This window comes from Aythya fuligula, chromosome 3 (genome assembly GCF_009819795.1).
Source record: "Aythya fuligula isolate bAytFul2 chromosome 3, bAytFul2.pri, whole genome shotgun sequence".
In the NCBI taxonomy this organism is placed as follows: Eukaryota; Metazoa; Chordata; class Aves; order Anseriformes; family Anatidae; genus Aythya; species Aythya fuligula.
Window position 1 is genome coordinate 23,134,482 of NC_045561.1, and position 12,076 is coordinate 23,146,557.

General features: G+C 39.8%; 1 protein-coding gene across 1 annotated transcript; it reads left to right on the forward strand.

The window, feature by feature from the left end:
- The first annotated feature begins 2,752 nt into the window (after positions 1-2,752).
- Positions 2,753-11,634, forward strand: NEK2 (NIMA related kinase 2). Its single transcript, XM_032184845.1, has 9 exons — positions 2,753-2,848; positions 2,949-3,166; positions 3,872-4,109; positions 4,821-4,903; positions 5,135-5,261; positions 5,910-6,129; positions 7,080-7,134; positions 7,230-7,300; positions 9,810-11,634. The coding sequence occupies exons 1-9, from the start codon at positions 2,753-2,755 to the stop codon at positions 10,034-10,036; spliced, it is 1,335 nt and encodes a 444-aa protein (XP_032040736.1). The 3' UTR covers positions 10,037-11,634.
- The last annotated feature ends 442 nt before the right edge of the window (positions 11,635-12,076 follow it).

Below are 12,076 nucleotides of genomic sequence, written 5' to 3' on the forward strand. Positions count from 1 at the left end.
TTCTGCATGCTTCATTAATCTTTGCTTACCCAGTCATCTGTTTAGATACAGAAGGTTTTCCACACCGGGGTGTTTCTAAAGGAGGAGAGTGCTACAATGTAATATCCCAGCATTTTTATGATTTGATTTTGTTTTAGTTCTAGATATGAATTTTGATGATAAAATCTGTGTATTGTAATTCTTGGTAGACGTAAAATTTGTGTTCATGAGACCAAGTGAGAAAAGTTGGAAAAACAAGCACAGAAACAAACAAACATACACTTGCTAATCAAATAAAAAACAATTTACTTAGATGGTGAAAATGTACTAAAATAACACACCAATGTCTCAGTTGCTCTAATTTTTATAATTTCTCTTTTTGTCATTTAAAGGAATTCTTTAAGATCTTTTACCTTGCTGATGCCGTGTACTCAATTCCTCCTTTTTGCTGGTGGACTTCAACATATTTCTGAGATCCTGGAATATGATTTCATGTGTCTTTGAAGAGAAAAGACAACATTTTCTGCAGATATTTTTGTAATTATTTTTTACTAAGTACATTTATTTTTCATTAGAAACCTCTGTCTGTATGTATTTTGAGTACTTTTCCAGTTGGGCATGTTTTCTGTTTCTGAACTTCTACTTCCATGCAGTTTTCTCTGATTGGCTAACAAAAATAAAGTTGCCACAAAAATAATTTAATTTGCTATAGTATTTTAAAATACTTTATTTTTGCTATCAGTCTGGATAAATATACTCATTTGGACTCCCACAGCAAGTGTTAGCCATTTGTGTTACTTATTTCCATGCACAAAAGAGAAAATATCTAAGAGAAATAGAACTTCATCTACCATATTATCTATCTTCAGTGTTTAATACTTTGTCAGGTAACTAGGCCCTAGAATATGGAAAATGGTACCCCTTATGGCAAAAATGGTAGGTATCACAAAAATTACTGAACTTTGGCAATGAACTATGGAAGAATTTTAGTTTATTTTATCAAGTTTTAGGAAACAATTGGTGAAAATTGTTGGAAAAAAAAATTGCAAGCAGTATTAAAAATAGATAAAATAGGTTATCAAAAACTATTTTGTGTCTTTCAAAGACCTGAAGTCAGGACATGTATTTTCAAGACTAGAAATCTAAGAGTTGCTTCTGAATTAGAGATCAGAGTTGAAAATACAACACCTGACAAAAGTGGTCTCCATTTCAAACTTGAAATATATTCTTGGAATCATTGGACTCTGGGTTCTCTTATACGGTAAGAATGAGAAAGAAAAAGAAAAATGAGCACCTACAGAAAAAAATAATACTAATTTTTAGAAATGCGTTTTTCTCACTTTATCAAGCTCTTTAAAATAGGAATAATTAGAACAAAAATGACTGTGCTACTGGTTTTTGGAGCATGACCTTTTGACATTTCTATGATTCAAACCAACATTTATAAAGAAACTTTTAAAACAGACCCTAGATGAAACACAGAATTCAAAATCTACTCTGTTTCTTTTGAAATATAAATAGAAAGGCTCCCATTGATAACAGTGGGGATGCATGATGGCCTTTTGCTAATTTAAAAGTACAGAAGTTTGAAACAGAGAGAGATTTGACACCAGAAATGAAGCTTACAGCCTGCATAATGCATACTGCAATTTGTGTCATTCTTATTGCATAGCGCCATCATTTATTTACAAAGCTAATACTGTATATGGGAATTTTCTTTTAACGTAATAATTAAAAGTAGTGATAAAAATGAATGATTTAGAGTACCCTGTTACTCATTAACAACAAAACTATATACGTCTTTATACTCAATTGCTCATTTTTTCCTGTAATGAGTAGACATCTACAGATAGAAAGCTATAGAATTCTTATAGTGGAAAAACAGGAGCTTTTGTGCCTCCTGATGATTAACACAAAGGCTTTGTTTTTTCTAAACTTTCAGAATATAAGAATATTTCATAAATATTCAATGAGAGCATAACATCTATGCCCCCCAAACCATTTTTAAAGCCTTAAAACTGCTCTTTTTTTGTACCTGATTCAGGATCTATACAAGTGTTACAATTCCTGCTTCAGAGTGCCATTTCCACACAATTGAGAGGGATGAAATTAAACTGAGTCCACAACTGACTCCAGTATCACTCCAAAAATACCCTAAATGATGCTAAATCATACAGCATATACTTAAAATCTCTGTAATGCCATTCAGTGTATTCTAGTGTTATATAATGAAATTTAATAATAATACTCGTAATAATTGCTGGTTCAACATTTGGACACGGACCCACACATTCCTGCTGTCAAATTTACATTTGCCCCTTGGCACCCTTTGGTTTATTTTCAGAAGCTGTTTGTCTGTGGTAGGACAGCTGTCCTCATATGCTTTCTCTGTCACTTTTGTGGAGTTTTTAACAACGATTTCTTGAAGAATCAGTTTTTCCCCGCTGGTCTCGGGGGTTATTTCCCAGACCGCTTTCCTATCGTTTCTAACAGCGTGAGTCTGGTCACGCCCCCCTCCTCAGGCCGGCCCCGCTGTGGCTCTCGCCATGGCTGCCGCGCGCCGCCTCCCGGCGGTTGCAACGGCCGTTAGCGGGCGGGCGCTGTTTACCCCGACAGCCAATGGGAAGCGGGGATCCCCGGCAGGGCGGGGCCGCTCGGCCAATGGCAGGGCGGGGCGGCGCGTTCAAACGGCGGCGGCGGCGAGGCGGGGGTCTGAGGGCAGCTTGGCGGTGGTGGCTCGGCCGCCATTTTGGGCGCGGCCGCCATTAGCGCCATGCCCGGGCGGCCCGAGGACTACGAGGTGCTGCTCACCATCGGCGCCGGCTCCTACGGCAGGTGCCGCAAGGTGCGGCGCAAAGCCGACGGCAAGGTGAGGGGCGGCGGCGGCAGGCGCCGTGATCGGCGTGGTGGGGGGCGGCGAAGGGGGCTGGGGCTGGGCGAGCTGAGCGCCGGTGTCCGTCCCCCCGCAGATCCTGGTGTGGAAGGAGCTGGACTACGGCTCCATGACGGAGGCGGAGAAGCAGATGCTCGTTTCGGAGGTGAACCTGCTGCGCGAGCTGCGGCACCCCAACATCGTCCGCTACCACGACCGCATCATCGACAGGAGCAGCACGACGCTGTACATCGTCATGGAGTACTGCGACGGCGGGGACCTGGCCAGCCTCATCTCCCGCTGCACGAGGGAAAGGCACGTGGAGTACCTCGGGGCGATGTGGGGATGCGTGGCGTGAAGCATCTTGGGCAGCCAAAGGAGCGAGGTTAAGGTGAAATGTGTCTCTGAGCTTGTGCCTCGGAGTCCAGCCCTCTGGACCCAGCAACTGCTGTGAAACGTGCAGAGGGCGGTGTGAAGTGCTGCTGGGAGTTCTGCTAGCGGGTGCGCCAGCTGATCGGATGCTTCTCTGTCCGAAGGATAAAAAGCCTACTTCTGAAGCATAATGTTAATCTTCACAGGCTTAGATTGAACAAGTACATGGCGCTGCTCTGTGAGAGCGGTCCAAAGTGGCACCGGAGGTGTATAAACCAAACTGGTGCCCTTGTTTAAGGAGGGCTACGTTGAAACAGGTGTCTTAAATCTTAATGTGTTGATTACAATTTGATGTTTGTGTTGTTAGGCATGGAAATGCTGCATATCTGTTAAACCCTTTGAGGGAGGAAGGGAATGTCATGTGGACTCTGCAACAGAAGCCTACATCTTACAATGTGTTTATTTCTTACAATTTCTACTTTTAAATTAACACATGTAGGTGCCTGCTGATAGCTTATCTTTAAAGGTGATAAGCTTGATAACGTTACTAACTGTTAAAAATATAGGACTAAGACTGGTAGCAACTACTGAAGTTGGTGTATGCTATAAAGCATCTATTAATGTTCATTAAATGTTTTTGTCTTTCAGGCATTACTTGGAAGAAAGCTTTGTTCTCCGAGTGTTGACTCAGTTGACGTTGGCCTTGAAGGAATGTCATAGACGGAGTGATGGTGCAGTCACTGTGCATCGTGACATAAAACCAGCAAATGTCTTTCTAGACAGCAAGCAGAATGTTAAACTCGGAGATTTTGGACTGGCTAGAATACTGCACCACGACACCAGCTTTGCCAAAACGTTTGTTGGAACTCCATATTACATGTCTCCGGTAAGAGCTCCCTTTTGTGTCTTGTCTTCCCTTTCATCCCTTTGAGAACTGTTTTCTGCGGTGTTGATCTCAGAGTCCATTAATACTTAGGAGGATTTAATGAAGAGTTACTAGTCTTAAATGCAGGTGACTCTTTGATAAAGTGTGTGTATGTTCTGGAGACAAGGTTATTTTGCAGATGGTTAGCTTCCAGATACCTTCACCTCATTTCTTCGTCACACCATTGCTACCTTCTAATTAAGGTTACTTTTCACTGTATAAGTATTACATGCTTGGAATATTATAGATGTAAGGTAGTTATGTTGGAGTAGCTTTCTGTAAAAGGAACAGAGAAGCTAGAGATCTCTTCTGTTTCTCAGTGTCAAGGTAAAGAAGTTATTAAATTACACACTGAGGGTAAGATTCTAATTTGTATGAGAAATGAACAAGAATGTGTTTCCACTGATAGTACCTTTTGGTGGGGAGAAGATTACTGTTGCCTGGAATGTGGGGTTTTATCAGTTGAAAACTGGTTCAATGCTTCAGTCTTCTGTAGTGTGGCATTGCTATCGTGATAACACCTTACTAGTAAGATACTTGAGGAAGTTAATTAAGAAGGAACCTTAAAAGTACCCCCAGCAACCAGTGGTTTAATTCAGGTTCAAACAGCAGCTGATCCTGCAGTAGGAGAAGAATGTCTCTAATGTTAAAGATTGTTCTCTCTCTCTTTAGGAACAAATAAACCACATGTCATACAATGAAAAATCTGACATCTGGTCTCTAGGATGTCTCCTGTATGAGTTATGTGCTCTCTCGTAAGTATAGTAGCATGGTAATAAATGTAGAAGAGTAACTTTTAATGTGTAAGTGATTACATTTTGTATAAATGAAAGCTTAAAGGTTTCAAAGACCAATCCTAGGATTTTTATTTCTATATTGGTCTTGACATGAGATAACTAATCTTCCTGCTTTTTTCTGAATCTGACACTCTAATGAAAATAAGTCCTGTAAAACTAGCGAGAGACTTCAGTAAAACTCTTCTTTAGGCCTCCATTTAGAGCTTACAACCAAAAGGAGTTGGCAGAAAAGATAAGGGAAGGGAAGTTCAGACGAATACCGTACCGTTACTCGGAGCAGTTGAATGAACTTCTCAAAGAGATGCTGAATTTAAAGGTAAGAACTGATTTATTATTTTTCCACCCATGATATGAACTAGTAGTGAAGTACAAGTTTCCCTTTTCAATTATGGAACAAACTGATCTGAAGTGGTGATGCTATCATCTTGTCACCTGCAATATCGCTTGCATGGGGAAGTGGGGGAAACAGTGCTTTCAGGGCACCAATAAATAAATAAAAGAAGCAGCTCAAGCATTACACCGTCTTATGTGAGATGGTGTCTCAGTACTGGCCCATGCGGAGTTTTGTGGTCTAACTTTGGGGTTAAAATGGCTCCCAGTGTGTTTGGAACTTTGAAGAGGTTTTGTCTTCACTTCTGTTTTCTATGGCTAATATATGGCTTGGCCCACACAAGTGGGATGGGGGTGTTGAGAAGAGCTTTGCATGGGACAGCAAAGCTGTAACAAGAACCTGAGACAGGTGTGGCTCCTTTAGGACTCAGGTACAGGGGGAGATGCAGAGTGTTGGCTCCAGAATCTACTGGCACCTGCCTCTGTGGGCTGCCTGCCCCCACTCATGCTCTGAGTTTGCCTTTTGCTGTATGGCACGTAGCTGGTTTCTACCTGGGGTGGGCCTTGCTAGGGAATCCCTGGCCATAATGTTTCTTGGTTGTAAAGTGACCTGTTGGTAATTTCTTCCCTTTAGGATTATTGCCGACCTTCTGTTGAAGATATTCTGCAGCACCCCTTGATAGCAGACTTGGTGACAGAAGAGCTGAAAAAAAACTCTGATAAAAGAGGCCGGAGATCTGGGGAGCCAGAGAGGCTGCAGCATCTGGATGCTCCAGTGAATGAGCTGAAACTGAAGGAGCGGCAATTGAAAGAAAGAGAGCAAGCCATTAAAGACAGAGAGCAACGTTTGGAGCGTATGATATTTCCCTTTGGGAAGGGGGTGGCAATAAGATTCTGATTGAAAAGATTAAGTGCTGAGGAAGGAAAGGTAGACTATTTTCAAACCCCTCATTTTAGTGCCCTAGGCTGTCATGTCCCTGGTGTTGCTAGCAGAACTGTCTGAAGACTAAAACAAAAATGCTTGGACTTGATCACCTAGACAGGTTTGTTCTGGGTTTCAGTTACTAGGATGTAGTTGCCAGTTCAGAAATGGAAGTCTGGTCTGTGAAGATCATTAAAAATGAGCAATAACCTGCAAAGTATGCAGGAAGCCTGCATATATTGCCCTGCACTGTGCGGTGTAGGCTGCTTTTCACCCACTCTGTGTACATTAACATTAGCTACCTTAATGTATAGCCTAAGGTGAGCATAATGTAGCCGCTTCTATAGCAGCTGTACCCTCCAGGTAGCTTACCTGTCAAACAGCGCAGGTGGCTGTTTCATCTGGTCACTTATCTTGACTAGATAAAATACTGCTTTGCATATGTAGTAGGCTCTGAACACAGGTTTTTAACTATGTATGTTCAGCTTTCTGAGCCTGAATAACAGCTGCTGCTGTAAAACATGGTGTTCAGTCATTGCTGACTTGTTAGCTGGCGTCTAAATGATTATTCAGACCTGGTGTCATGTGTGCCATGATATAATGTGCAGAGTAGAAAGCTTCTGTAGCTTCACTGTTGTAGGTGTGGCAGACTTTTTTATAAAGACTAGCACTTTGGAGCTCTTGTACAGTGGTTTATTAATGTTTTGTTAAAGCTTGGGTTCACACAGCAGCTATGTTGCTTTGTTTAGAGCCATAGGGTTAGAAACATTGGTGCATCTGTCAGGCTGCTACTACTGTCATCTTCTGCAAGAAAATCCATCATGCACAATCCCTTTAACACTTGCATTCTAACCCTGCATACTGCCATATTTCTACTTCCAGAGAGAGAACGAGAACTCTGTGTTCGAGAGAGACTGGCAGAGGACAAACTTGCTAGGTATCTACTAACCTATCATTGCCTAGATTGTAGAGTTTCTAATTTTACAACAAAAACCTTAAACTTTTTTTTTTTTTTTTTTTTTTTCAAAACAGAGCTGAGAACTTGATGCGGAACTACAATCTCTACAAACAGCAGAGGACATTAGCTTCTGCAGATGGCCCAGGTATGGAAGTACGCAAGAAGCCAGTTGCACTGATAGATGTGGGCTGGTATGACCAGAAGGATGCCTGTGGTACCCAATGCGCTGTACCTAGTCCCACGGTAGCAATCCAAACCCCAATCATCTCTGCATGGCTGGGAAGAGATTTCTGCCTTTCTCCTTTACAGAAAGACTTGATGAATGATGTTTGCTTATGAATATGTTACCACTGTCAGCACTGATTTTTTTTTAAACTATTTCTGATGAAATATCGAAGTATGGACTTGTAATCTAAACTTTCTCAGAGCTGTACTTATTTTAGCTGTCTTCTTACAGAAGTTTGATTTGGTTAATAAATTTTCATGTCCTTAATCACTGCAGCTTTAGTTCCACTTCTAAAGTCCTTAAAGTGGGGACTAATATTCGTTACAAGCCACCTAGCTGTGATCAAAGCATCATCTAAGCTCTGAAGAACTCTCAAAGTGCTATTTGCTTGCTTCAGTTTAATTCACGAGAACAAGGAACGGCTTCAAAAAGGTGCTGCAATACTTGACTACCTCTACTCCACTCATTTTTACAGAGTTACTAGCTCATGAGTATTTGACACTGGCTTTGGACTTGGTAATATTGAAGTCCTTGCTACAATAAGAGAGGTAGTATCTACTGTTCATTGCAACTTAGATATCTTTAACAGTATAGATGACTAAATACTTTTCTGCTAGGGAGAGCAAGATTAAGACAGACATGGGCTATTAAATGGCTGAGTCTTGGTAGTAATTCTAGAACAAAGAAATGGGAACACACCATGTAGCAACAAATCTTTTAATTTAGTTTTGGTCAGAAACGAAGTGAGATAAATGTATGTCACTGTCACCACTACAAATAAAACAAACTTTTTTGTCCCCCCCCTCCTTGTGGAGTGCCTATACATGGCAGGCAAGAACACAAGTAAAATATCACTGGAAGTTAGTGGTGCCTGAGCATCTCTAACATACCTGTCTACTTTGACAATTCTGCCCCTCTCTATTTGATACATTAAAGAACACAAAATTAATTTGTCTTGGGCTTTCTGTTGCTGCCTCTAGTAGTGGATGACTGAAGCTAAACAAGCTCCAGCACATGCTTCTGTTTTCTTCTGCAACCCCAACCCCTTCATACTGTATTTCGATCTTCACAGATACATTAATTTTTTATGAGGAGCAAAGCCACTTTGAGTAATTAATACATCTAGATAATACAGAAAAGTGAACCTAGAGCAGAAGAGTGACCAGCTCTTGCTATTTCTCAGGTGTAGATCATTTGATTAGACACTTCTGTATCAATATTTGCTACTCTTCCAGTTCATTCTACAGTATTATTGTAATACTGTTTCTAAAATACTTCCACTCCTGACACAAATGGTGTTAAGTGTTCTTGAAATATGTTATCAAGATCACTTGCTACTTTTATCTTTACTTGCTCTAATGTTACCACCTTTCTCACACAGCTACCTAATTTCTTTCTCAGTCAGTTGTGTGGTTCACTTCACAGTAAAATGGAATACCAAAAATCTGAGTTTCTGTGACCATGTCCTAGACACGCCCCTATCTCTGCAGAGATTTTTCAGCTTCCTAGGAAGGTTTTTAATGTTTAAAAAAGGTATCAATTACTAGTATGAAATTACACCGCTCTCAAACATTCACTGGCATTTTCAGTTTGATCCTTTTCACCTTTCTGTGCTTGTTAAATCCTTGTTTTAGCCTAACAAATTGAGAATTAGGGTTTCACCAGAGTTATGATTAGGACAGTTGGACAGCTAATAAGGTCTTTTTCTGTATTTCTTATTCAAGATAAGTCATATGAAGTTGGCTCTTTTGAGGGACAGCTCAGCTGTTACAGTATTGTTTGATGGTTGTTTTTGTACCGTGAGTCACCGAAAATAATAAACTGCCTCTTGATTGCGGCAGTTGTGTGGATAAGGCATAGCTATACTTTGGAAGTTCCTGTTCTGAAGGTTGCAGAGGAAGCAACTTATTAATTACTGATGCACCTGAACATGTTCATGGAGTTGGAGCCTAGCTTGTATGCCATTGACTTAATACGCAGATAGGGTTGGAGCAATGGGGGTAGGACAGAAGGACTGCAACAGGCAGCTTGGGGTTGCCCCTGCTATGAAGGAGAGACAAGGTTTTTAAGTAGCTGAGAGCTTAATTCCACATTTCCCTTTTGACCTGGATTATTACTGCCTATTTTTTGTCCTGCAGGAGAAACTCTGTGTTTTTCTTCTTATTTCGAGTAATATTTCTTTAGATACTCTCTAGAAGCTGCAGTGATACATATATATATATATCCTTTTACCACAATGATTTTAAAACTTTGCTTTCAAATGTCACTCAAAAACGGAAGAGAACTCTTGCTATGATCTGAAGTGAATTCAGTTAGATCGTTTAAATCCATAGGTAGGCAGTAAAATGGGTGACAGGTTTAAAGGACAAAAGTTAAGCAATAAATGCTGAGGTGCACTAATTCAGTTTTTGTTTGTTTGTTTCTGAAGACAATGAGCTTCTGTTCCCCTTGTCTACAACCAAGAAGAAAGTCCACTTCGGTGGAAGCGAAGAGAATGCTGTGCCGCCTGCTAATGTGGAAAAGCACCCCCTTCCCAAAGGGAAATGCTCTGATCTCAAAAGACGCCTGTATGCTGCAAATCTGCGCGCTCAAGCTCTGTGTGAACTGGAGAAAAACTATCAGCTGAAAAGCAGGCAAATCTTGGGCATGCGCTGAAACTGTAACATAGGTACATGGTATTTATCTTTTTAGAGTTGATTAAACGTATAGGAAGATATTTATGCATTCTTTTAAGCTGGAACCTACTGAAAATAGAGCTTAACGGTCCTTATATGAATTCTTTTAGTCTACTACAGGTAGTTCAAAATAAGGATGTGAGAGATTATGTTACAAAAATAAGTAGCTTTGATACCAAGCTGAATTGTACTATTTAAAAAAAAAAAAAACAAAAAACAACCTTTTGTTTCTCTTTGTGTACCACACATCTCTGAAAAAAGTAAATAACAAATGTAATAAAACAGATTGTTCCAGATCTGTTGTAAAAAACTTCCGGCTGAAAAAGTACAGAGATTTGCAGTCTGCGTCAAAATGATGCTGTACATAATGTAGAATATTTGATAGAAGTATTGATATTTTGTATATGTGGGAAAGTAGTGGCTTTTTATCTGCTTGTAAATATTTTTTTAACTCGCAAAAGAGCAAAAAGATTTTTGTATCTCTTCTCACTAACTAGGTGACCTCTCAAAGCAGGCTACTTTTAGTTTAATGTCTTTGATTAATGAGTGGGATTGTCAGCTTAGCATAAGTGATGAGTTTATCGTCCTTGCTGCCTGGACAGCTGCAGGGCTTTTTGTCAGCTCCTAAAAGACTCGCTTCAGGGTATAGTATCACCAGTTTCTCTTGAAACTGAGACATAGACTTGATCCCCTGGCTCTGCTCTCCTGGACAGGACACCGTCCAGGGTATTAGCACCTGTGTTTCCGGGAGGAGCAATTCTACTTGGAATAGCAAGTCTGTATTTTCTAGAAGCTTTCAGCCTCTCTTAGCTATCACTGTTCTTTTCTAGAGTGGGTGTTGCATAGGGTGCTTTAAGTTTCATGAATAAACTCTGCCTCAAGAATTAAAATAAATCCTTTGGAACTGCAATGTCTGCCATATATTACATACAAAGATTTATTATCTCTAGGTAGAAGTGCTATAAAACATTCACAGAAAACAGCTGATCTTTAAAACACTTGTTTTCTTCTTGGACCATTAATCTTATATAAAGAGGTATTCTAAATGTCTAGTATATGGAAAAGAGAATCTAATTTGAAAAAATATGTATTTTGACGTATTTGCTGTTATTACTATCACCAAACAATATTCGTAAAATAAATAAATAAATAAAATTAGTATCACAGAATCTGTGTGATTCTGTGATTCTTACATGTATTTGGAGGCTGAATCCCTACTTTCTTAACATGTCTGCATACTCAGATTTTGCTGTTCTGTGCCTCAACCAGAAAACCTGCAATGCAGTTCTTCTGGCCTTCCTGTGGATCTTTATTGTGTAGCCCATGCAACAGCAGAGGGTAGAGTATGTGGTAGTATTCTTCTAACCTGAAAAAAGGTGGGATGTGAGTATTGCTGATGTGAGCTTTGTCATCTGCAGAATGCAGGTACTGATTAGCCAAGGGAGGAGACCAAGCAACCAAGAAAGTAAATGCATAATTTGTGATTCAGGAAAGACTGTATTGTGAAACAGCTGATAAAATGCTTTGATTTTTAACAAGATCAAACTAATAAAAAGTCTTGATGTTATTATTTTTTTCTCTTGGACCATATGTAAATAATTTGTGCATTTAAAAGTCAAATACCTTCAGAGTACCTTCAAATACCTTCAAATACCTGCACCTTCCCCTCTTATTTCATTCTCTACTGACCTCAAGATGGCACTGTTGCCTTTTAATCAACGGGACTCTCCTGTAGTCTATGGATACATTCATTAACACAAAATTTAAGATCTGGTTGAAATATGTTTCTACCTGTTTTGTTTCAGAAAATCATAAGTGTGTTGCTGCAAGATGGATTTTTTAGGTTACAGATGCTTTTGTACTTGCTGGTGCAATTAATTGTAATTATCTGTAATTTGCCATTTTGCATCTTTATGCATGTTTTATAAAAATAGTCAAATCAAAATCCTAGTTAACAGTTACACTATTATGAGTAGGAAATGCTACAGAGTGTGCAAACTATCAATCATGTTGGCAGAAA

Bases quoted from the DNA above. Each gene is read 5' to 3' on its own strand.
- NEK2 (XM_032184845.1), top strand. From the start codon at position 2,753: ATGCCCGGGCGGCCCGAGGACTACGAGGTGCTGCTCACCATCGGCGCC. The intron at 2,849-2,948 runs GTGAGGGGCGGC...GTCCCCCCGCAG, and splicing joins GGCGCAAAGCCGACGGCAAG to ATCCTGGTGTGGAAGGAGCT. The intron at 4,110-4,820 runs GTAAGAGCTCCC...CTCTCTCTTTAG, and splicing joins CTCCATATTACATGTCTCCG to GAACAAATAAACCACATGTC.